General features: G+C 39.0%; 1 protein-coding gene across 6 annotated transcripts in view; it reads left to right on the top strand.

Annotated features, from left to right (window-relative positions):
- The window catches only part of FARP2 (FERM, ARH/RhoGEF and pleckstrin domain protein 2), a 94,509-nt gene that overhangs the window by 7,527 nt on the left and 60,058 nt on the right, over positions 1 to 26,924 (top strand). For all 6 annotated transcript variants that reach the window (XM_051991686.1, XM_051991687.1, XM_051991689.1 and 3 more), the window contains 3 exons: positions 1,568 to 1,799; positions 25,418 to 25,522; positions 26,365 to 26,407. In XM_051991686.1, the coding sequence (XP_051847646.1) occupies positions 1,596 to 1,799; positions 25,418 to 25,522; positions 26,365 to 26,407 (352 nt within the window). In that variant the 5' untranslated portion in view covers positions 1,568 to 1,595. The remainder of the gene's footprint in view (positions 1 to 1,567; positions 1,800 to 25,417; positions 25,523 to 26,364; positions 26,408 to 26,924) is intronic.

Genomic DNA, 26,924 nt, shown 5'->3' with positions numbered 1-26,924 from the left:
CTTTTCTTGACCTCTGGGTAAAATAATTCTTGGGTGCTTTCCTACTTTGAATAATATTCTCCTTCCTTTTAGGCAGTCTAGAGATGGGAAGTGTTACATGTAAATGCTGCTGAGTTGGTATCCTCCCAGTTAAAGTTGCAGGAGATGTTGCAAAGTATGTGTGTGCGTGTATGTGCACACACTGCTCCCCTTTGACAAGGAAGGGAAATCTACATTCTGATTTATGTCACTTGGAAAAGAGCAAAAAGTTAAGACACTAAAAAATTTTAAGGTTGACAAACATAGATATTGTGGGAATGCTTAAGGAAGATAAGCTAAAATATGTGCACTGTATAGGGAGGGCAAATTATGATTATTCATTAATATGGATATATTTTTTTCTCTTTGGTATTTTTTATAACAACAGCTATCCCAAAAATGCTTCACTAACGTCATGTGCATATATATTCATAACAAACTTTTTTTGTATAAAAGTTACATATGACTTATTTTCTTTCTTTTTTTTTTAATTTAATATTTATTTAATAATTACTTTATATTGACACTCGTTTCTGTTCCGATTTTTTTTTCCCCTCCCTCTCTCCACCCCCTCCCCTAGATGGCAGACTTATTTTCTATAAATATATAGCTACACATACACAAAATGATCATTGATGATAAATAATGGAGCTTATTGAGATGGTTTTTTGAATATTCTATGCATATGACTTTGGATGTTTCTCAATTTAATTTTTTAAATATTTTAAAATTTTGAGTTCAAAATTCTTTCCCTCTCTTCAGTATCTACTCCATCCATTGAGAAGGCAAGTAATTTAATATAGTTATATATTTGAAATCATGCAAAATGTGTTTCCATATTAGCTATGTTGCAATGCAAAAACAAAAAAGGAGGAGGAAAGAAAAGTGAAGAAAGGGGAGAAATATTCTGCAATTTACACTCGAGTTCATCAGTTCTCTTTCTGGAAGTGGATAGCATTTTTCATCATGGGCTCTCTAGAATAGTTGTGGATCATTGTATTGATCAAAATAGCCAAGTTTTTCACAGTTGATTATCCTTTTGGTATTGCTATGATTGTACAATGTTTTCCTGGTTCTGTTCACTTCATTTTGCATCAGTTCATATACATCATCCCAGGTTTTTCTGAACCCATTCTTGTAATTTCTTATAGCACAATAGCATTCCATTATATTCATATGTCACAGCTTGTTCACCCATTCCCCACTTGATTAACATCCCCTCAATTTCCAATTCTTTGCCACCACAAAAAGAGGTGCTATCAGTATTTTTGTCCCCATAAATTCTTTTCCTTTTCCTTTTATCCTTGTGCGCCAAGAATACAGAGCAAGAAACAATCCAGTCCCTGCCCTCAAGAAGCTTAGAAAATACTTAGAGAAATATAGCATTGAGTCATTTTTGTGCAAGCTGAGAATGGGGGCGGGGGGAGTGAGCACGCAAGCACGCTGGATGTAAGAAAAACATAAATGACATTTTAGCATAATTCGAACATTTTATTTGGTCATCATAGTAATTAGGCATTTTGGTTTTTCTTCCCCTCCTTCCTTTTAGTGATTTCTCTACTCCTTGCTGTTGAATCATGGGAGAAATTGAAGGAACCTATAGAGTCCTAGAGACTTCAGGAAGCCGCTTGGGGGGCCCGAATCACACTGGGGTGAGCACCCTGGAGCCAGGGCAAAGCCTGTCTTCAGCCATGGCGAAGACGTCTGCCAAATTGCAAGAGAAGGCCCTTGCTATCAAAGTCAAGTTGCTGGACAATGCCATTGAGATACTCCATGTGGAGGTGAGTGACTGGCAGGGGCAGGTGGTGGTAGGAGTGGGGAGTGCTGCTTTCCTACTTGCTCATGGGTTTGGACGCTATGTCATTGTTGAATAAGAAGAGTAACCTTTGGTGATACAGATATGAAAGTGCCTGCAAGCAGAGCCTTCTAAACCTGGGAGGATAAACCCAGTGGCATCTTTCCTGCCCTTTTCTCTTAACTCTTTGATTGTATGTCATCTGAATACTATAGAACCAATGGGTAGAATTCTGTTGGCTGAATCAGCAGCCTCTGGGTTTTCTTAGGGGTGGGTGTCAGGGAACCACGTGGGAAGGTTTCTGCTGCTCCCTCCATCAGAGATGATCTTAAGTCCCAGAGGGTTCAAAAAATAAATGACTCCACTTGTTTACTGAATGTCAGCTCAGCTAAACAAGGTACTTCTTCTTTTCTTCAGGTTTTTAAAATGGCTTTTAGGGGTTAATGCTAAGGTGTCTGGTCATGGGGATAAGTGACATGAGTGGAATTCTGAAGAGGTTTCTGTCTCTAGGGCTTGTCTGGAGGACGAAAGAGAAGGGATGATTGGAATAGAAGGGATTTGAAAGACTAGGAATGGCCTTGGAAAGTGCTGCTGCTCCAAAGGGTCTGGGGCAGCCTCGAAAGAGGGGGCCATTAGCTCTTGATGCTTCTCCCATAAATTCTTCTCATGGAGTGACTCACTGACAGGCTTACTTGCCTTTGACCTTCAGAGTTGTTAGAGCAAGAGCTGGGAATAAGGAAAAATGGATCGGAATTGATAATCAAACTTCATCCTGCTTTTGAAAAGGTAATTGAGATTAGCAGGAATTGTCTTACACCAGAGAGCAACGAGTGGTTTTTTTTTTTTCCCCCAAAAAAAGGAAAACCAATGAGAACATCCAGTGCCCTTTAGACAGCTGGCACAATGCCCTTTGGGGGAGGGAGGGCTACTTGCTGACTTGCAAATGCTTCAAGAGACCCAGAGACATCCCAGTGGATGGAATGCTGGCAGAAAGATCAGGGTTCAGAGCCTGCTTCTGGCATTGGGATCTGTGGCACAGAACTGGGGAGTAAGGAGACGAATACTCTGGTGACTCAGTGCGCGGGATGATGGTGAAGCTAAAGTGAAATAATGAACTCACAGTGAAATAATGAATTTCCCCAAGACAGCCCTTTGCGCAGGCCTCTGTGAGGCCCTTTGGCATGGTGTGGGTTGTGTTGGGAGACTCAAAAATAGTCTGCAAGCCTCCTTTCGTCCCTATGTTCAGACAGTCCTCACAAAAAGCACTGAACTGAAAGTCAGAAGAGCTGAGTTCCAGTGCTGGCAACAGGTGGCCTGGGCAAATCCCTTCTCTGAAAAGGAAAGGCTTGAACTCACTGGTGTCTCAGGGCCCCTCTGGCCTTAAGCTCGATCCTACAGTCAGTGTGTATGCTTTGTATTATAGCAGATGAGGTAACGTTCCTGATTTGGTTTTTTATTGTGTGACCTTAAGCTTGCTTTCAGGTTAATCTGGTTTTTCTTCTCTTGTTCACCTCTAATTAATGAAAACTCTTAGTAGGAAGAGGAAAAAGCCCAGGTGTGGATTATCTAGATCTTAACCTAGAATTCTCTAGAGAGAGACTCCCTTGGCCTGTGCTTTGGTTTATCGCTGGCTGGAGTGATGCTGTGGGAGGTGGTGTTTCTGTGCAGATTTCCAAATACATAGAGATCTTGTTGGGCTTGAGAATTTATAACCTCCATTCATCAAACTTGAAGAAAATTTAGTTTTTACATGTATATGGAACAGCTTGGCAGAAACTCAAGAGTTTCACCTAACCAAATTAGCTTTTTGATGCTTTGCTACATAGATACCTAAATTACCTTTTTAAAAAAAATACATTTTTTTTATCTTTTGAAAACACTAAGATTTCAAATCCCTGAACTGAGCTGCCTCTAGCCTCTTCGCGCTCTCGATTTTCTCATTGGCCTGGCAGCTAGAGGCTACCTCTTGCTGGTAGAGAGTCAGAAAATGGAGCATTGGGCCTTTGGCCCCATTGGGTGCACACCTCATACTTCTGCCAAAAGCCTGCTTTGGTTCCATCCTTGCCCTCAGAACAGAGGCCCTTTTTCTGTCATTTTGGAAACTTAAGGGTTTGCTTTGGAGAAGATGTTATGTCAAAGTCTGAGTCCAAATAGTGATGACAATTGATTATCATATTTTAATATTGAAAATTAGAGGCCTGTCATTTTGGAAGAGTAAAGAAGAATTATTTGCCACAATTCCCAATTATTGTGTGAGGCTTGGGTAACAAAGTGCTTTGCAAATCTTAAAAGACCTTGAAGTGTCACCAGTTTTGTGGTGACTTTCTTCATGAAGCCACAGATTTTGATGTGTCTGCACCCTGGCACCCCGGGACACCCTAGGCTCTGTTTAAGCCTTCATGTGTTGGTGAATGTCAAAAAGGGGGACCTTATTTATTTTTATAGAGAAGGAACAATGAGAACAGAAATTGTGCACAAAATTGAAATGCTGATAGAGATGCTTGATAAAGTTTTCAAAAGTAAATAATTCAGTTCAAGTATTGTATGCAGGTTATAGACAAGGCACCTAGAGTCCAGATGGAAAGTTATTAGTGTTAAGGAAAGAACCTGGCTCTGCAGACAGAGGATCAAGTTCACACCTCACCTTTGACATGTACTTGATAACTGGTCACCTTCTCGCTGCCATACTTTGTCTCTGAAATGAGGCTGTTGGAATAGACACTCCCAGGAGCTTAGACTGATATCCTTCAAGGTCCCTTTCTGCTAGATCTGTGTCCTAAGTAAACTGAGGATGGGTCAGGGATTTGCTTAACCTAATTGGTTAATACCAATATTATTGTTCAGTTTTCAATCATCTTCAACTTGTGACCCCATTTGCAATTCTCTTGGTAAAGGTACTGAAGTAGTTTACCATTTTTTCCTCCAGGTCATTTTACAGATGAAGAAACTGAGGCAAACAGGATTAAGTGACTTGTCCAGGGTCATATAGTTAGCTAGTAAGTGTCTGAAGCCAGATTTGAATTCAGGGAGATACAGCCTCCTGACTCCAGGCCTGGCATTCTAGTCACTGTGCTTCCTAACAGTGCTGTGTTTTCATGTCAGCTTGTTTGGAGTTTAATACTTTGACAGTCAAGTTCTTATTCTGTCCTCTTGTTTCACTTTCTCTCATTCAGTAATTTTGAAATGTGAGATTGGAGAGAAATTTTATTTTATTTATTTTTTATTATAATAGAATTTTATTTTTCCAAATATATGCAGCATTCACCTTTACAAAACCTTGTGCTCCAGCTTTTTCTCCCTTCCTCTCCTCTCCTCCTTCCCCAAGACAGCAAGCAGTCCAGTATAGGTTAAACATGTGTAATTCTTCTAAACATGTTTCCATATTTGTCATGCTGCATAAGAAAAATCTGATCAAAAGGGGGAAAAAACAAGCAAACTAACAACAAAAAAAGGTGAGGATACCATCTTGTGATCCACACTTAATCTCCATAGTTCTCTTAGGATGCAGATGGCTCTCTCCATCAGAAGTCTATTGGAACTGGCCTGAATCACTTAGTTGTTGAAAAGAGCCAAGTCCATCAGAATTGATCATCACATAATCTTGCTCTTGTTGTGTACTATGTTCTCTTAGTTCTGCTCACTTCACTCAGCATCAGTTCCTGTAAATCTCTCCAGTCCTCTCTATGAAATCATCCTGCTGATTGTTCCTTATAAAACAATAATGTTCCATTACATTCATATATCATGACTTATTTAGCCATTCCCCTACTGATGGGCATCCCTGCCAACACAAAGAGGACTGCTACAAATATTTTTTCACCTGTGGGTCCTTTTCCCTCTTATGATCTTTGGGACACAGGCCCAATAGAGACACGGCTGGATCAAAGGGTATGCACAGTTTGATGGTCCTTTGGGCATAGTTTGGAGAGGAATTTTAAAGTTCTGTCCTGAGAGGCAGCAAGGCATTCCTGGAGTCACGCTGATGTAGGCTTCTGCAGAGGCGGGCTGCATCTCACCCTCTTGGGTGGTTTCTTGCTGTGTGTCCATGAACTTCTCTGAGAGTTTTTTCAACTGTCAAATGGTCAGTCCCTCAGTAAGCATTTATTATGTACCTGCTGTGTGCAGAAATGGCCTGTGTCACTGGGTCATTATGATGGGATGAGAGAATATGTAGAAGGTGTAAGAAGACATTAGGCTGGACATGGCCACGTTATGATGGGCTTTGAAGGCCAGCAGGTGATAAGAGCATCTGGAGTTATTGTATGGTGGGGGGTTGAGGACTGCATCCTTGGTCCTGGGCTTTAAGAAGTTTCCTTGGTGACCATAATTACTTTAGAATCATCCTGTCATCGTTATGATGAGATTCAAATGAGAGAAATGTTACAGGCTTTGCAAATCCGAATGTGCTCATGTCAGTATCAGCTCTTCTAGCATCTTTGCTGCTTCTGGCTAAGCAAGTTACTAAAACTTTTAAAAGCTTTTTTAAAAGTATTTTTTCATTTAAAATTTTGTGATTAGAAACTTTCTCTTGATGTGACATCTATTAAACCTTTATACCCTATTTGTAAATTTTATAGATACTCAGGACTTTTTTTGACCACCTGTAATTTTCAAACATGTATTTATTTGTTAGAATACATGGGAGCTATTGGAATATATGGGAGCCACCCGACAGTGGCTGCTGGAGATCCAACCCAGAATGGATCTCCTCCTGTGAGAGGATGATACAAGGGGACTGAGAGGCCGGTGCGTTGTCTGACCTCTCTCCTCTTCCCTCTGCCTCCAATTTATCTCATTCCCAGTCGGCAACACCTGTGTCAGCAAAGGCTGCCCTGCAACTCCTTCAAATGCTATGACCATACCACAGCTGTGGAGGCTCTCAGGGAATTGACCTGTCCTTTAACATTTATTGAATCAGAAGATTAACCAGGATTTTGTGATGTCACAGAATGAGAGAATTTATGGTGGTAGGTGGTAGTTGGGAATTTATATTAAGTGACTTTTTTCTTATTTTATGGCATATGACATGCATGTATAGTGTGAAGAGAACAACAATACCAGGGACATCAGGAAGTTAGAATGTTCGGTGAAGCTGGATTTGTGACTTTGTCTTGATTTTTACCGGGACCTTAAATATTTGAAATGGTCGTGTGCAGTTTTGAGCTATTTGTGGTCAGGGGCCAGTTGATGGCGCTCATAAAGCCTGATTTGTATATACTTGACTGAATTCTGTGGTTTTGAAATTAGGAAACTGGCTCCAGATCTGGAAAGTATTTTTTCAGAGTCATAAAGGAAGTAATTTGGAAGCTTGTATGTTAGGTTGTGATTTCCTGTGGCTTTTAGATACGCATTAGTAAAGCTTTGGTTTGAAACCACAGTCACATGTGAAAAATAGACTGGACGCTACCCCTAAATGGGAAGTGGATCGGCAGACTTCCATGAGACTTTCTTTTAGAATGAAGAGTTACTTGTTAGCAGTTTTGAAGATTAGAACATTATAACCTTTTTCTTGGCTCCAAGTGTAAACGGACATGTTTGGGATGTGTCTGTTGGGAGTCATTATTTTGAATCTTACTAAACATTAATACTATTGAGAAAGTTGTGCATAGAGAGACCTATGTGAGCAGTTTGAAGTAAGCTCTCCATGGGTTCAGTCTTCCTGTGTGAAACAGCTTCTCTTAGAGGAGCCACAGTTCCAAGTCTGACTTGCCGAGCCAAGGGTGGGGCTCCCAACCCCAAGCTGCTTTTGTTCGGCTGTCTGCACCCTTTTTTGCCTCAGCAATTGTGATTTGGTCAGCTGTAAAAGTCTTACCAGTTTAAGTCTGTGACATGTAGCAGGACAGATGAATTCTGAAATCTTATGAGTGTTCTTGGAATCCTTTAGCATTTTTTCTTTTTGAGCTGATTCAGCATTTGATGCTTTCAGACCTGGAAGAAATAGTCAAAATTCCAGACGGAATCATGGCCAGATGTTTGTCATTGCTACCACATGAAAATCTTAAGTATGGCAAGAAACTGCTTTAGAACTTATTTTTGTCTGCCCTCAGAAGAGAAAGTTAGTAATTCAGTGTCTAAAATTTAAAGATAATAGAAGTATATTTTTTTGTTTTGTTTTGCTTTAAAGAAAGCTAGTTAACATTTCTAGGGTAGACAGATTATTTAATCTTACGATGGCTTTTCAAAACATATTATTTTGTTTGGGGGATTTGGTGTCTGTCTTGAACTTTGTTGCCAGAGATGTGGTGACATTGGGTGGATGCATGATAGAAAAGTGACTATTTTTATTCTTAGAGAGGAAGGGAGGGAGGAAGGAAGCAGGAAAAGAAGGAAGGGAGGGAGGGAGAAAGAAGGAGAGAAAGAGAGGAGAGAGAGACATTTACTGAGAGGGAGGGAGAAAAGAGGGAATGAATAGAGATTCTTACATGAGTTTAAAGTACTTCTGGCCAATTAAAGCAAAATGAAAAGAAAGAAGGAAATTGATTTACACTATACCAGTCTACACAAACTTAGGTTCTAGTGTGAATACAGGGAGGATTGTTCAAAAAAGTATTGGCTAGTAAAATCTCTAGGTGAAGTTTCCAGGAAACAGCTTTTGTTGCTGTAGTTGTAGATATTCTCATACCAGATGTTCTCTCATTCTCATCTCCTTGCCCACTCCTCATCCTTGTCCTCTTCCTCATCTTCTCTCAAACTTAATTCTTTATTTAAGTTTCTGTGTATTGCAAAACAAAGGGGAGCTGTGTATAATTTCTTTTATTTTGTTGACAGGTAGCAATTATCCTTTAGCCATTTCCAAGCACAAATGTTTCAACTTTCAAACCACTTACGTTTCTTCTCCCCTCTTTCCTCTACCTCCTCCCAAAAGGAAAAGTTGAAGCAAAAAATAGGGACTTAGAAGAAATAGATGGGGGTTGGTGTGTCTGGTGCTTTCCCTTTTCACCAATAAATCCAGAGTCGTCCTTTCACATGTTAACAACAACAAAAAAAAACTATCCAAATAGTTAAATTTCTGTGGGTTGTGAAAGGTAATTTCTGAAAGGAAAAATTCTATTTACAACAAAAAGCATTCTGTGCAGTTTATCTAGCATTTTAGCTGTGTTTCCTTCCTTGCCAAACTTTAAAAAATGAATGCTCTTTATTTACTGCTTCCATTTCTCCTTGAACACACCCTGCAGCTGAGGTTGTGGCCCTCCCATTTTTCTGATATTGAACTCTCCGGTGTCAGCCCTCCCCTACCCAAACAGCTTTTCTCTGGCCGCCTTCTCCTTAACCTTTGCACTGGCATAGAATCCTCCCTTCTTCACTCTCCCTGTTCTGGCCTTTCTTTCTCTTCCCATTTGCTAAATATGTGTGTTGTTCAGTTTTGGATTCTTGACCTTTTCTTTTCTTGCCCTATTGGCCATAGACAGTGTATTCATATGTACAGCTTCAGCTGCTCTTTAAGCAGACCCTTTAGCTCAAGGCAGAGAGAGACAGTGTGAGCCATCCTAGACACAAACCTCTTAGGCTTACCACCTGATCACTAGAAGCAAGTCATTGAATCTATTCCGGGTTTCAGTTTCCTCATCTGTAAAGTGAAGGACTTGGACTAGATAATCTAAGATTTCTTTCAATTCTAGGCCTGTGATCTTAACAATCCTTATTATCTGTCTATTCTTGGTTGGGTCACTGTTAATTGAAACTTAGTCCTTAGTCCTTTGTCCCGTACCCCCAGACTGACACACTCTGTTTTCCCTTTTTGATCAGTAAAATCATTTTTCTTCCATCACTTGGACTCACCTGTGATTCAGTCCTGTATTGTGCTCATTGAACATCTGAGTTTTGTTACATAGGCGTACGTGCTCACTATGACCAAAATGGAAATTATATTTCAAAATAAATATATTTATTATATATTATTTATAAAAATATATGTATTTAATATTGTCGCACACATATATATTTATTAATTTTATATTTTTCTTACCACCTGTCCCTCCTCCAATACATGTTTCTCTTTCTGGCACCATTTTTCATTTTGCCAATGGCCCTAATCTTAGAATCATTGCTGTTTGTTCCTCTTCCTTGATCCCCAGATCCAGCTGGTTTCCAAGCCTTGTCCTCATCAAAAGTCACCCCTTTCTCTCCATAATCCCCGTTTCTGCTCTGTTTCAGGTCCTTATCATCAAACTTTTGTTCTCAGTATCTTCATGTTGGTAAAAAAAACTATCAAGGATCTGTTCAAAGAGTTTTTATTCACATGGGTTATATTGATAGCTATTTACTATATTAGAAATAAAAAATAATTTTGAATTTGTAGACCTTCTAAAAGGGTTTCAGAGACCCCAGCAATTCTTTGGACTACACTTTGAGGACCACTGGCCTAGATTATTGCAAGAGAGTCTAAATTGGGGTCCTTGCCTCCAGTCTTTCTCTTGCAATAGTCCACACATGCTGGGATTTCCCTAAAACATGGCTCTGCTCATGTCCTTTTACCCCTTCTACTACCTCCCCAAACATAGTGGGGACCTTATTTAGTGGGCTTCCTTTTCCTTTACAAAGCTTTCTACAGTCTGGCTCCCAACTCTCCCTTTCCAGTTAACTTACCTCCTCTTCCAGTTAAATTGATTTCCTACATGAGACATTGGGACTCCCTACCTTGGAGATTAGAACTGTACTCCTCACTGTCTGCATTGTATAGTTCTTCATGTGTAAATGCTAGAGGAAATCCTTGGGATGGTTGCACTTGTTGGCGGCAGGCTTCTCTGTCTACCCCTCAGGGCTTTCTTTCTGTTTTATCTTGGGAGGGTGTGATAGGAAGAATCCAGATTGCAGCTAGCTGAAAAAGGAGGAGATAGATGGCGGGCCTGATCACTCTTCTTATGTGGAGCTTCTCAGAGAAGCCGTCCAATCTGAGGGAGGAGCCCCAGGACTAAGGGTACTTTGGAGGTATGAGTTCCAGGGCTGAGTAATCTCCCAGGATGAAAACCTGAGGAATCCAGATTGCTACTAAAATTGGTCTCGTTTTATCACTTCTATTAAAATTCATCCCTCTGGTTGTCAAGCCTCCATTCTTCCTCATACTGAAAAGTTCAACGGAGGAAGGAAGAGAAAGAGAGAGGGATGGAGAAGGACAGAAGAGAGGGGAGGAAGAGTGGAGAAAAAAGAGGAGGGAGAGAGCAAGAGGCAAGGGGAAGGGAAGAGAAGGAAGGGAGGGAGGGAAGGGGAATATAAGCTTCTTGAAAAAAAGGACTGCCTAGCTTTGTCTTTGTAATCCTCCTTAGCACCTAGCAGGGCATAGGTGCTTGTACAGGGCCTTCCTAAGGTACAGTGCCTAAGGTAGAGCCCCGGATCACAGATTTGCCTGCTTTAGAAGGGGATTCCCTCCCTCCCTCGGCAAGTTGGGCTCCTGTCAGTGCAGCTAAAGAAGTGGGTTCCCCTTTTTTTTGCCATTATGTTAATTCTTAGCCCATATTGAGTTTATAGAATACGAGCAACTTTCACTTCCCCTCCCTTTTTTTTTTAAGTTATATTGATTGATATCTTTTGCTTTTCATGTCACATTCATTTCATTTCTCAGGAGGCTCCTTCTCCCCTCTCCCCCATCCAGCAAGCCTTGACTTGTAATGGATTAAAAAAAGAAAATCAACAAACTAGCTGACCCATCTGTTTTGTCTGACATGATTTATCTAGTGTCATACAGCTAATAAGTGTCAAAGTGAGGCTGGATTTGAACTCAGGCCCTCCTGACTCCAGAGCCAGAGCTGCCCCCAGCCTTTTACAAAGTAAATTGTTGGTCACATGTGCCTCACATTTTCTAAAACTTGGTTTATTAAATTGGCTAAATTTCCTTTAATAGATTTGGCCCATTTTTCCTGTCAAGATTCCTGCTCATTCTCAGAAACAGTGGTCAGAGCAAACAGTGAGTGCTCTGAAGGCTTGCAGACTATTGACAAACATAGGAAAAAAAGCTCCAGATCACTCCCAGTGCCCAGCCCAAGAGTGTTGGCAACCTACACTCAGAAAAATGACAAAGGTGACAAAAATAGGAATAGGGTGGGGTGAGAGTGGGGAAGCCAGGCCCATTTGCTCATTGTGGAGGTGCAGGGAATCACTTGCACCATTTTATAAAGCAGTTTGGCCAACACTTTTTGTGGAAACAAAGAACTGGAAACAAAGGTTCTACCTGTCAATTAGGGCCTGACAAGCCCTATACATGAATATGAAGGATTATAGTGTCCTGTAAGATATAGTGAATATGATGAATATAGAGAAATATGGAAAAACTTAGATGAACTAGTGCAAAATGAAGGAAGCACACCCAAGAAAACAGTTAATAGACACCAACATAATCACAACATGATAAATTATAGCAGCAGAAACGTTAAGAGCCACAAAAGTCATGAATATTGTAGAGTATCAAGCAGCAAGACTGACTAAAGAAGGGAGAGGGCAAGCTGCTTCTTTGGAGAGTCTGGCAGGGGCCTACTAATGGAAAACAATGCACAAAATTTCTGATTTATTTTTAGATGGATTGATTGGTTTTTACTGGATTATTTTTCTTCTTTTTCTTAAAAAAAAAATTTCTGATATAAGGATTGGCTCTCTGTGGGGGGAGGGGGGGAGGAGGTAAGACACATACCTGGAATTGAAGTGATATTAAAACAAGTGGTGTTGACAAAACTCTATTTGTAAAAAGATTCATTGATTCACATATTCATTAAGTTCTGTCTATATACAGAGCAGTGTAGGAAGTGTGGGAGAGATAGAAAGTTTAGATTTAGATGTTACTATTCCTGCCAAGAGATCTTTTGGGATCCCAGTTCTTTCAGTTTCACTTGTCATCTGAAAATGAACCTCTAGCTTCATTTAGGTTGGCAGTGGGATGCTATGTTTATATGAAAGTAGGAAGGGCACTGGGTGGGCACCTTCCAACTTTCGAGAATTTCAGAGGTGGCAGAGACCTCATTGGCCATTTCTTTTAATCCTAATGTGAAAAAGCATGAAGAGTCTTCTCGTGACTCCCGTTTTCTTTTTCAGATTGCTGGGCAGAGAAGTTTTCTTGCCAAGTCTGACAGCTGTTTCTAACCCATTGCTCCCAATTCTGCAGGTCAAGAAGTGGTAACTTCTCCAAAGCAGTTATGCCTGTTACCTACCATTTCCACTCAGAGTCTCAGTTTCCCCATCTTTAAAGTGGGGGGTTTGGAATAGATCATCTCTAGATTACTTTCCAGCTCTAATAATCTGTTCATGAGATTGATTATATGTCTAATAACTTATAGAGTTGAGAACAGAAAACACGAAATAGGGCTTCAGAGCAGCCATAATAAATGCCAGCAAGTCCACACACCCTCGAGATCTTATAGCAACAATAACAATGAGCATTTATTAAGCACCTACTATCAGGAAGTGTCAGGAAATGTGCCCTAAGCTGTGGGGATATGAAGACAGACCAAAAAGCCCCAGCACCAAAACCAGAGCCCCAGCCCCTCTTGGGCTCCTATTCTAATGGAGAAGACAACAGGCATACAGGTATCTGACCCGACGAGGCAGAAAGATGATAATGATGATGGCAGCTAGCATTTATATACTACTGTAAGGTTTGCAGAGTGGTTTGCATCTGTTATTTCATTTAATCCTTACAACAGTCTTGTGAAGTAGGTCCTGTTAATATCCCTATTTTAGAGATGAGGAAATCCAGAGCAAGGGGGAGTTAAGTGACTTGCCCAGGGCCACCCAACTAGTGTATGTGAGAGTCAGGATTTCAGCCTAGTCCAGGCTGCCTTCAGGGCAGTTGGTGGTATGGTGGGAGGCCTGGGGACAAGGCCCCTATTAGGGCATGCTAGCTATAATCACATCTTCACTCTGAGTCAGTTTTCTCTTCATTTGGGGCACTTTGGGGGTCTCACTTGCCTCTCAGGGTATCCACTGTATTCTGTGGTGCCTAGTTCTGCATGGGAGATTCGTGTCATGGTGAGTAAAGAAGACAGATTTGTCTCTTCTAAAAGACAGGGAATGTGGGATCCATCGTTGAAAGCTGTTCACCAGGAATAATTAAAATGGTGAAGTTGTGGCTCTCAGGGAGGTAGCTGAAGTGTGTGGAAATTCACTGCCATGGAGAAGCTGCTTCTCTAACAATTCCAGCGTGATAACAGTGGAAAGACCCCTGGCTCTGGGGTCAGAGGTGGTGGGGCTTGTTTAGGCATTTGAGTTGTGACCCCACTTGGGGTTTTCTTGGCAAAGATACTAGAGTGATTTCCTTTTCTGGATCATTTTACAGATGAGAAAATGGAGGCAAACAGTTAAAACAGGTTACTTTCGACACTTATATCACTTCCCTAGGCCTCAGTTTCCTCATCTGTAAAACTGGTGGTGTCATCCCTCTCTGCTCTAGCTCTAGAGTCCAGTTAGATTAGAGAGCTACAGATTTGTGACTTTATTTTTATTTATTTATTTAATTTTTTTTTTAATTAATTTTTTTTTTATTTAATTCTGAGGAGGTTTTATTGTTTACAGACATCTCAAAAAATCTTTTTTTAAGTCTATGAATATTTTGGGGAATAGCATGTACATTATTTTTGCCTTCTATTTATAGTGGCTAATGAAGAATAGAATTGTTTTTATATTGTTTGATACAGAAGAACACATTTTTAAAAATTGTCTCAATTTCTTCAACTTCTCTAAGGCCCAGAATGGGCCTTAGTGAGGAATTCTATTTTTGGAGGCTTTGTGACTACTCACTGAAGAACAAAAATAAGTCTTTAGGCGGATCTAAAATGTGGTTGCTTACAGGAGTGTTGATGAGAATGAATGTTCAGTGCGTATCTAATTTTGTGCTTTGCCTAACCCACTCTCAGTTTACCATAGCGGTGTGTAGAATTACAGTCTGTGTTATCCCATCTATTTCTGTTGAATTAAGAAGTTTGTGATTCCAGACCTACCCTGACCACAGTGAAAGCCATAGGAGAGACGTATCTTTCCCAGTCATTCATATGTTCTGTCTGGCATTTCATCAGCTTTTGACAGAGGCTAGTTTGGATGACCTACAGTTGTTGTTCAGTCATTTCAGCCATGTCTGATGCTGGTTTTCTTGGCAGAGACATTGGAGTGCTTGTCCATTTTCTTCTACTTATTTTATAGATGAGAAAGTGAGGCAACAGACTTAAGTGCCTTGCCAGGGCCACACAGCTAGGAAGAATTTGAGATTGAATTTGAACTCGGGTCTTCCTGACTCCAAGCTAGGCACTCTATCCACTGCCACACCTAACTGTCCCTGGCCAATAATAGTCTTTTTATTTTAAATTGAGAGTTCCTTCTGATCATGAGAAATGCATTCCTCCAATTATTCAAAATTCATTTTTTTGGCCTTTGTTTTAATTCTATTGAAATGGAAACATATCCTTGGCATGTTTTGGTATTTCAAATGGATCCATTTACATAAATTTGAGTAAAAAGAATAGCTGTCCTTTCCCATTAAAATAATTTTCAATAAAGTCAAGTAAACAGTTGCTTGAAGATCAATTTATAATAATAAACATTTCCCTTTTACTTATAATGGAGTATACTACCTCCAAGTGAAGGTCACCGATGGTGGTCTCTCTCCTTTACCTCCTTTGCATCCCAAAATGTGTCTTTCTGTTTTAACAGGTAAGAGGAAATACTAATCTGGTAATCCTCAAGGAGAGATACCTTCTTTTCCAAAAAAGAGTCTGTTGGTTAATCTAAGTGATTTTTTAATAAAGTAACAGAATAAAAGGAAGAATAAAGCAGAACATCCTTGAGTTTTCTCCTAATGTCAGGGAAGATCTTTCTAGGGTCAAGATGGGAAAGCAGAGATGGGAATTGAATGAAAAAGGAGAGGGAAAGGTTGTTTAGAAGCCGGGAGGAGGTGGCAGTGGGCTAGTGATTGGAGTGTGAACTTAAGTGAGAAAGTAGCTTACCTCTCTGTCTTGGAGGGGAGGTGGAGAGAGAAAATACATTTGGTTGTGCTTTGCGGCTCTTTCTGCCGTTTCTCCAGATTTCAGTAGTTGTATGCAGGAATAATGTTGTCTCAAATAAAAACTGTTCATAGCCAGTGTTACTAATATTATATATAATTTGACAATTGTGTCTCCTTTCATACCAAATGGTAATAGTACATAGTTGGCAGACAGTGGCTCATTGCCTGGAATTGTAAGCAATGCTTGCTTTTAGGAGCTTGATACAAATCCCAGGAAGCTCTTACTATTTATATTTGAGTTACAGATTTATTTTTGTCTCTTTGGGAAATAAACTTAGTTTCAAAAATGTTAAAAATATGAATAACAGGTTTCAGACAAAAGTTTTGCTGGAACTTCATCCTGCTTTGTGCTTTAAAAGTACAAGATAAAGTTAGGTAGACTCTGCTGGGCTATGAAGAGAAAGCTAAAAAAAATTTGGTTAGTAAAGAGTGAATTAGTTATTGGAGTGTGCTTATAAGATATACTGATTATCTTGGGAGTTTCTGAAGGATGTTCATTCACTTGGCTATTTGATACCAGGATACCAGAAAGATCTTCAAAAGATCATTTTCTTTTGGCCACTCCATCAGCTCCCCGGGTGTAATTATCATTATCCAGATAATCTATGTAGTCAGCTCCATTCTCTTCCCCAGGCTTCAGTTCTGCAATAGTATTAGGCATGTAACAACAGCAGCAATAAAAACAACAATAATAGCTAAGGTTTGCATAGTATTTGAAATAGTTAACAATTTTACAGAGACCTCCTTTTAGTTTCCCTGCAATCCTGGGATGTAGATTTTGTTATCACTATTTTATAGATGAGGAAAATTGAGGTAGTTAGAGATTAAGTGACTTTCATAAGAGTCCTAAGGCTAATATATGGTTGAGCATGATCTTGAACTTAGGCCATCTTGCCTGCAGGTCCAGTGCTCCATCTTCTGTACCATTTCTTCTGCCTTAAAACTTTCAAACTAGATGTTTCTGAAACATTTCAAACTCTAATACATCCAAAGCAGAATTCATTATCTTTCTCCCCAAACCCTCCCCTCTTTCAGACTTTCCTATTTTTGTCCAAAATATGACCATTTTTTTAACCTCCCAACTTCTTAACTTTAGCAACCACTTCCCAACCATCTCCATACCATGGCATCAAGCATCTCCTCTCCCTTCATCTCTATGCCCCTGATTAGTAAGCATTGCTCTTCCTTTGTCTGTGGGAGCTAAAGCTGCATCCGCCCCTGCAACCTTTGGTTTTTGAAAGGTAGCTTTGAGAATAGTAATTAAAGTCAGCTCTCAACTTTTGCTGGGGAAACATTATCAGAAAACAATGCAAAGTAAACAAAGTGAATTTAAGAGGGAATTAGGTTTCCTTAAACACAAAAATTGTAATATTTTGCTAGAGATTGCTGAAAATACCCTATTCTGAGTGCAGTTCTTTATGGCAAAACATTAATTCTCATAGGCATTTTTTCTAACACAGCAACTATGAAATAATCTAGAAAATGCAGTACACAAAATCAAATTGGTAACATGCAAAACATTTTTCTCACTAATAATTTCTTAGAATCCTATGACCTTTTATGAGAACATCTCAATAAAATCACATTGATTTTAGAAAATATTCACTTTTCATACACATGAAATCTAATGTACCACAAATGAAATACAGCAAATATAATTCTTAAAACTGAAACAGTTTTTAAACTGAATTTTACCTGCTATACTAGTGTAAACCTCTCTTCCATAACCCCCTCTGAAAATTAAGGGAAAGGTTGATGGGACTTTAGTCACATATTGAAGACTGTGATACTGCTGAGATCTTGACATTAACTTTGACACTCTGGCCTTCATGGTTGGATGGTGTTGGAGATCGTGAAGGATGTGTTGACTTGAAACGTTTCATCAGCACAACTCTCTGTGGATTGTTGGAGAGCCTTCAGAGTCTCACTCAGAGCATGGGAGTAGAGACCCAGATGTGCATGGCTGTCAATGCAAAATTGAAAATGAGGATACTAATAAAAGTACGGAATGCGTGAAAGTCGAGCAGATGTTGAGGATTGATTGTACAAATTACTGTGCCTGCACAAGTCCCTGGGACATCCTGGTCCAAAATGCTCTTCCTTTTCCACCGTCTCCTTACATTTCTCCTATCTAATCCCTTCTCTCTGGTCACAGGCCTCCTCACCTCAGCTTGGATTATTCACTGTTCTCCCTGTCTCCAGCCTCTCCCTCTTCCAATCCATCCTTTACTCTGCTGCCACTCAGTGTCATTTCCATATTCCATCAACTCCCAGGTCCTGTTGTCCAGAGGAGAAATCTTTTGTTTAGTTTCTGGAGTCCTTCCCAACCTGACTCCAGCCTTCCCAACTTCATGAGACATTATTCTCCCTAGCCCACACTCCATTTCTCCTTGTTGGTTTTCCATTTCTGAGCCTTTGTATTGGCTAAACCCCATGTTTAGAATGCATTCTCTCCTTATCTTTCTCTCATATAATCCTCCTTTTCCTTTAAAGCACAACTCAGTCACCCCTTATTACCTGAAACTTTCCCATTTCTAATACCTTCCATCTTTATTCATTTTTTTTAAACTACTTTTTATTTTCTTCATGTTCATCTGGCATAGACTCATATATGTCTTCTCCATCTGACTGTGAGCTGGCTGAGATAGTTCCTTTGTACCTGGCACTTTTAGGCACTTAGTACTTGTGACTGAATTGAGGGCTTTACATTTTACTTTAAGGGCAGTAGGGAGACATTGGAGATTAGACTGGGAGCAGGGACTGAGTTTGCATTGATTTTTTTTTTTTAAAACCTAGGGTTTAGCAAAGTACCTAGCATATAGTGGGTACTTAATAAATGCATATTTATTGACAATTACTAATCATATTCATTTTTTCTAGCACACTAATAGTTCATTTCCTTTGTATATTCCAGATTGCTTAATTTTTCTTTCTTTGGCTTTTGTTTGATGGCATCTTTGCTACCACAGAAAGTGTCACTATAAATATTTTGGTGACTCTCCAGCTTTTTTTGGGGGGGGGTCCATTACTTCCTAAGAGTATATGCCTATCTATGGGTCATGGCATAGACCCATTTTTTATGGTACTCTATTGATATAATTCTAAATTTATGTCTGGAGTAGTTGCATAAATTATACCTCCACCAGCAAACATAATGTGCCTGTTTTTCCACAGTCCCTCCAAAGTCAGCTATTTCCATCTTTTGTGATCTTTGTCGGGGTTGTTGATTTTCATTTCCCTTTTTGTAATTTGAAACATTCTTTCATGTGCTTGTTATTAATTTGTAATTCTTCTTTTGAGAACTGTCTGTTCCTGTCCTTTGCTCATTTATCTATTAGGAAATAGATGGCTTTTAGTTCTCTCCATTTCTGTTGCCTATTTGTCCTGAATCTTGGTTCTTTGTCAGAGATATTCTGTGAAAGATAGATGATCTCTTCTAATTTTCCAGTGGTATGACTTTTAATATTCAAGTCACATGCCTATTTTGAATTTGTTGTGATGAAAACTGTAGAAAAAAGGGATGCTGGATAAGATGGAGAGTAGGACAGATCTATTTGTGAAGGGTAACTATGAAAGGTAGATGATCTTCTCTTCTAATTTCTGGTATGGCTTTTAATATTCAAGTCACATCACTGATACACTGTTGGTGGTGTTGTGAACGAATCTAACCATTCTGGAGAGCAATTTGGAACTATGCTCAAAAAGTTATCAAACTATGTTTGATCCAGCAGTGTTACTATTGGGCTTATATCCCAAAGAGATCTTAAAGGAGGGAAAGGGATCGACATGTGCAAAAATGTTTGTGGCAGCCCTTTTTGTGGTGGCAAAAAACCAGAAACTGAGTGGATGCCTATCAGTGGGAGAATGGCTGAATAAGTTATGGTACCTGAATGTTAGGGAATATTATTGTTCTGTAAGAACGATCAGCAAAATGATTTCAGAGAAGCCTGGAGAGACTTACAGGGACTGATGCAAAAGTGAAATGAGCAGAACCAGGAGATCATTATACACGGCAACAAGATTATACAATGACCAATTCTGATGGACATGGCTCTCTTCAACAATGAATTGATTCAGACCAGTTTCAGTTGTTCAGTAATGAAGAGAGCCATATACACCCAGAGAGAGGACTGTGGAAACTGAGTGTGGACCACGGCATAGCATTTTCACTCATTCTGTTGTTTGCTTGCATTTTTGTTTTTCTCTCTTTTTTTTTTTTCTTTCTAGATCTGATTTTTCTTGTGCAGCAAGATAACTGTATGGATATGCATACATATATTAGATTTAATATATATATATTTTAACATATATTAGAATACCTGACATCTGGGAGAAAAGGTGGGGGGAAGAAGGGGAAAATTTGTAACAGAATATTTTGCAAGGGTCAGTGTTGAAAAGTTACCCATGCATATGTTTTGTAAATTAAAAAAAAATTCAAGTCACATGTCTATTTTGAATTTGTTGTAGTTTACATTGTAAAATATTGATTTAAAAATTGGTTTCCATTTTCCTGGAAATTTTTTGCAAATAAATTGTTTCTTTGGGTAATATATGTTTTTTTAGATTTATTCAACACTGAGTTATTACTGTGTTTAGTTATTTCTCATTGTTCCTTGACAACCCTGTTTCATTGCTCTTCTTTTCTATTTTTAAACAAGTACCAAGTGATTTTGATTCTTCTGTTTTATAATATAATTTGGAGTCTGGAAATTAGTCTTTATCTTTCTGGCTCTCTCTGCTCTTAAAGCCATGCATCTATCTGCATTGCACTGGACAATTTTTATGGTTACGCTTAAGCTGTGAATATGAGCTATGATGATGTGATGTTTTATTTTTTCAGTTGTGTCCAACTGTTTGTGACCCTTTTGGGTAGTTACTTGGCAAAGGTACTGAAGTGGTTTGCCATTTCCTTTTCTAGCTCACTTTACAGATACGGAAACTGAGGCAAACTAGGGTTAAGTGATTTTTTTGCCCAGGATCAAAAAGCTAGGAAGTGTCCAAAGTCAGTTTAAACTTGGAAAGAGGATTCTTCCTAACTCTAGACCAGCAACTATCTACTGCATTACCTAGCATGCTGGTATGACCTAAAAATACATTTGTTCACTCCATCTTATCCAGCATCTCTCCTTTCCAGGCCCCAAATAGATGGGAAGGCCTCGAATTGTATTTTGTCTTTCAGAAGCTGAAGAAGCGCCCACAGCTGTGTATTTCAGCATCTTTCAGCTTTGTGGGCTTGTTGAATGGCATTTGAGGCAGAATACATTGGCATCATGCACATTAGGACTCTGAGAATTGAAGATTTGGAAGATGCCCAGATGAGAGTGAAATGCCATCAGAAGTACTGGTGACCTTTTAAAGAATCCAACATGTGTTCATTTCGAGCTTCCTATTCCTCAGAGATTTTTTTAAAAATTGCCCAGTAAAATAGGAACTTGCATTGTTATGGAGCGATTGAGTTAATTGACAAGAAGTGTCATGCAGCATCATTTCGTGTAGAGAGGGGGATTTTGAATTTTGCCAAAAAGGATGCGTAGGAATTTGGGTGGCTGGAGGAGTTCTGTTTTAGCAAATGAACTGGAAATGGGTACATGGAATAAACAACTCGAAGAAGTAAATCATGTTGTCTCAGGAAGAATTTTCCCACAGTGCTCAAGACAAAGAATAAAGAAGTACTTTGTTAGCCAATCCTTTGTGGCTCATTTGCATCAAGGCAAAATATTTAATGCCGCTCTTGTAAATGTAACATTTTTAACAATACACTTCTATGTCTCAGCTTAGAAGCACTGCAAACTTTTAAAATGACATTATCCAACAAGAAAAAAAAAAGCTTGTTTTACCTATAATTTTGTATGCGATTGCTTATAATTTATTTTGTAGTTTAACAGTTGAAAAACACTTCCAAATTGGATGCCCAGCTGCTACTAAGTAAATTGTAGTGACATAACTGTCTATTTGTCTTATTTTGTATTGCTTTTAATTGTACTAATGCTTCAATAAATTTAGAATTTGGTTTTTCATAAAATAAATTAAGCCAGACTTTGACTGGATTAAGTAGACATCTAGTTCCTAAATTGTTAAATCATCTGCCACTTTGGAAGCACAGAAAAAAAAAAAAAAGGCCAAGGTCTCCCATTGCATCCAGGGCCATCTCTAGTTGTTTTGATCTCTATCTGGCCCTTGGATCCCAATGGCTCTGGAGGGGAGAGTGAGGCAGGCATCTTGCCCAGTCCTTCCTCACTTAAAGCCAAGTCACTCACATGTCATGGCATCCCCTCCCTGACGTCATGGCCCTCTTTGAAAACGGACAAGCAACAACAGTGGCAAGTGTCCATTTCCAATGAAGGGGGAACTCTGTGCTGACTGGTGGGAATAAGATTGAGGAGAGGTTGTGTAGGTAAGAGAGGTTGGGCAGCAACACTTTAAAAAATAAGGGATGATAAGTATAGAAATGGGCTGAAATATTTCCCAGTTTCCTACTTGAAATCTCAGTCATAACTTTGAATATAAGGGCAGCTAGATAGCACAATGGATAAAACATCAGGGTAGGAGTCAGAAAGACCCGAGTTCAAATGCAGCTTCAAACACTTATGAGTTATATGATCCTGAGCAAATCACTTAACCCCATTTGCCTCAGTTTCCTTATCTATAAAATGATCTGGAGAAGGAAATGGCCAACCGCCTCCGTATCTTTACCAAGAAAATCCCAAATGGGGTCACAAAGAGTGAGATATTGAAATGATTGAACATTGGATGTCACTTCTGTTTGTCTCAGTTTCCTCATCTCTAAAATGGGAATAATAAGAGCAATTATTGCCAGGATTGTGAAGATAAATGAGATGTAAATATAAAGCATATAGTATGTGCCATAAAAATGTTAACTGTTATTAAAATTGCTTTGCAAAAACCTTGCTGGAAGAAAGGAAGTGTATCCTCAACAAAAGAATTCTGGGGTTAGAAAAGTTTTCATTTTGTCTTTACATCCCCAGAACCTAGCACATTGCATAGTGCTTAGTAGGTCAACAAGCATTTACTAAACAGATGAGCCAAACATCTTGTTGTGTGGTGGGAATAATGAAATATTTAAACACAAAATCAGCCTCTGTCTTTGAGCTAACATTGCAGTGCCACAAGGTACATGCAGATAGCTACGTACATACAAAATGTATACAGTGTAAATGGAAGATAATTTTCAAGGGAAGGTACTCATTGGCCGCAAATGGGACCCAGAAATGGTTTCTCTGTTTAGTGGAATTTGAGCCAAGTTTTGAAGTAATCCAGGAATGCTAGGAGTCAGAGGTGAGGGAGAGCGTACCAGATATGGGGCATGGCCGGTGTCAACCCATGGAGTTTCAGAAAATGGAGTGTATGGTGTGAGGAATGGCAAATAGATCAGTATTTCTGTATTCGAGAGTATAAGAAGGGGTGTAAATCTAAGAACCCTGGGAAATAGGAATACAACAAGCTGTGAAGGCCTCCAGATGCCAAAAAGGATTTCCTGTTTGTTTCTGAAAGCAATAGGATGACATGTTCAAAGCCAAGTAGAGAATGGATTGGAGGCAGGAAGACCAGCAGCAGAAGGTGGCCTTGTAACAGGGCTCTGGTATACAAATAGCAGGAAGACAGACATATTGAAGACAAATTAGCTGCCTTTTTTGTTAACTACAAGATTTCACAGCATGTGAGGGGTGTAGTTCTAAGTGACTGCAGCCCCTTCTTTATTCTGATTGGTCAGTTGATCCCAGAGATCAGGGACTGTCTTTGCTCTTTTTTGTATTCCTAGCACTTCACATAGTGCCTGGCACATAAATGAATAAATAAATGCTTGTTGACTTGATTTCATTTGACTGGGTTGTGCCCTCAACCAGTAATAGAAAAACTGGGGAGAGATTTGGTGGACAGGGGTGGGTCAAGAACATTACGGAGTTGTGTTTGGGAGATATTGAGTCTAAGATGTCTGTGGGACAAGTCACTTCAAGATTTCCACAAATGATGAGGTACCAGAACTCAGAGGAAGATTGGGCCTAAGTGTGCTGACCTGAAATTCATCTGTGGCAAGGTGATAGTTGGACCCAGAAGAGGTGATAAGATCCTCAATGGAGATTACTATCTTACTGTTACAGAAGAAGGACAGAGCCTTGGGGGACACCCATGATTGGGGATGTGACCTAGATGAAGTTCCACAAAAGAGGATGTGAAGGAGGTTAAAAGAACTTAGGCAAGAGCAGAAGTCTGAAATCTGAACAGGAGAGAGGACCTGGAGGAAGAGGAGGCCAAGTGGAGGATGAAGAAAAAGCTGTGATTTCATCTGGCAAGAAAGAAGTTGTTGATAACTTTGGAGAGAACAGTCCAGGTAGAGGCGGAAGCCAGGGAGAGGAAGGAGCTGCAGGCATTGAGTCTAGATGGATTTCTCAGAGTGAAGCTAAGAAATGGAGAAAAGCTATAGACTTGGTGGGCAGCAGAGAAGGAGAGAAGGAAGAGAAAGTGATTGCTGGTAATCATTAGGAAAAGGGGAAGGACTTAAAATATTCATGTAGATCTATTGACCTTGGCAAGGCGAACTGGACAGCTAGGGGAATGTGTCTGAGTCAGGCGAGATGAGGATGAGGGAGAGAGCTGTTTGAGGATGGCTTCAGATTTTTCTGAGAAGTTAAAAAGGTAGGGCTAATGCTGAGAGATTCAGGAGTGTGAGGGATGGGGAAGAGAGCCTTGATTGAAGGATGACTAGGTGCATGGGAGATGCTATAACATGGGAGGCCCAGGACAGTTTTCACCTCCATGATCTATATTATTTCCTTATAAAAAATCCTGACATCACAAAGTATGTTGACTTATTTCTTCTTAAAGGATTGTAGTTCACAAAATTAAAAAAAAAAAACAACTTTCTTGAAAGATTGAAAACCAAACCAGAACACGAGCTCACCAAATCAATCAATCAATAAAATAATAGAATCAATCAATAAGTAAAAAGCACAAATCAATAAGCAGGCCTTTCCCAAAGAACTCAGTAGATTATTTTTGATTGCTGATTTTTGTATCCATGGATGAGGCTTTCTCTCTTAGGATCATTTCTCCTCTAAGGGTTAAAGAAAAGGGTTCATGTGGCTAACAGAAAGCCAGTTAACTTGCCTTATGAAGAGGGGGGCAGTAAGTGGGCAAGGTGGCCAGAGCAGCTTCAGATGTAATGGAATTGGAGGAAGCCTCTAATGAGAGGCGCTCCCAGAAGCTAGTAGTAGAAGAACATATACTCCACCTTAGCCTCAGCTGCCTTCTTAAGTTTTCTGATTTGATGAGAAGATAATGGACAGTTTTGAGGGAGAAGTTAATCAACAGAATAATTAATACACATTAAGTGCTTTTGGGATGCTTTTGGGGTTGAGAGGAAGTATAATTTCCCTGGTCCATGTAGTTCTTTGGGCAGTGGATGACAGTCTTTTCATTCCTCCTCCCCAGGCACAGTTTGTGGCACAGTAATCATTTTGTCATTTATTGTTGCAAAGTTCAACAAACTCATAAAAATTGAACCAAGTTTTTTGTATTAAAAGAAGCTTCATTCCGTGGTTTAGAAAATGTTTCATTTCTTGGATCTAAAATTTATTTTCTGTGTCCTTCTCTCCTTTCTTTTCTAGCCCAAATGCTATGGCCAGATCCTGTTGACAGAGGTGTTTAAGCATTTAAATTTGATTGAATCAGATTACTTTGGATTGGAATTCCAGAATGTCCAGTCTTACTGGGTATGTAAAGAATATGATTGTTTATTTTTACCAAAGTATTGAAATATTGTTACACAGCGTTGAAATGCATATAACATTAAATAGTAAATATATAATATTGTGATATATATAGTAAATAGTAAATATCAAATATATAATATTGATAGGGTTCTATCAACTACTTGTATTTATTTTAGAAAATTTATTTTTAAAACCTTTTTCTTTTAACAAAACCTTTTTTAAAAAAATATAAGATGAGAAGTATTATGTTTAGATAATTCTATTCAGGACTCTTAGTTTATTCATTTGTTTAACAAATATTTATTCAGAATCAGACATGTGCAAAAGAGTCCTAAAGAGCTTAGGGGACACAAAAATCCTTAAGGATCTTATCTCATAGAACAGAATTTTAGACTTAGGAGAATCTTATAAGTCATCCCTGCACCTGAACACAAATATGTTCTCTATACTTTTCCCTAACAATGAAATGCTCATCCCTCCTCCCCAGCTAGACTTTGCTGGAATATCTCTAGTGATGAAAAAACCTGCTACCTCTCAAGCTTGGCAGGAAGTAGCCATATTCTATTTTGGGGTTGCTTTAGGTGGTGGAGAGATTTTCCTTTTATGTTAAGTTTATAGGCATGTTAAAAAGATTTTAAGTCATATACCAAAAAGTAATTTTCCTTTTTTTTTTTCTGTTGTAGTGAAATCTGACTTTTAAAAAAATAAGTTGAGGCAATATTCTTATCATTTGCTTTTTTCTAGATTATGAATAATATTGGTATTTCTCAGTATGTCTACTAAATGGGCATGATAAAGGAAGTATGGTATAGAATGAATTTTCTTTTTTTCATCCTCTTTAGATTTGGCTGGAACCCATGAAACCTATTGTTAAACAAATACGAAGTAAGTCTATTTTTATCCTTTGTAAAGCTATTTTTGGATTTGTTATTTGTTTATTTTTGGAATTGTTTGGTGTAGCCCATTCATGATCATTAGTGAAGGGATGATATTAACATGAATGTAATAGCAGCTAATACAAAAGTAATTTCTGTTTGTTTCTGCGTTTGTAATGGATTCACCTTTTACATTTTTTTCTTTTAACACTATTGAAATTAATGTTTTGTGAGTTCGTGCTAAGGGCCTTCATATGTTGGAGGTGCAGATATAATAAGGTAGAAAAAGCCCATGTAAATTTAAATTTCTACTCATGGTGGATAATCAAGAAATTACTGCCTTTATATTGGCCTTAATTTGTTTTGCAGACTTTTCTTCTTTGTATAATTGGTCTTAGCCTATTTAACCATCAGCTTATCTCAGAGGTTTAAAATAACTTGAAGTAATTTAGTTGCAGTATTAATAGCAACATTATATAATTCTGCAACTTTAAATTTTGTAATGATTGTTTGGATTTGTGAAAGGA

The sequence above is a fragment of the Antechinus flavipes genome, chromosome 3 (genome assembly GCF_016432865.1).
Source record: "Antechinus flavipes isolate AdamAnt ecotype Samford, QLD, Australia chromosome 3, AdamAnt_v2, whole genome shotgun sequence".
NCBI classification, from domain to species: domain Eukaryota; kingdom Metazoa; phylum Chordata; class Mammalia; order Dasyuromorphia; family Dasyuridae; genus Antechinus; species Antechinus flavipes.
Note: the sequence above shows the minus strand (reverse complement) of the source record. Positions and strands in the feature narration are given on the sequence as shown.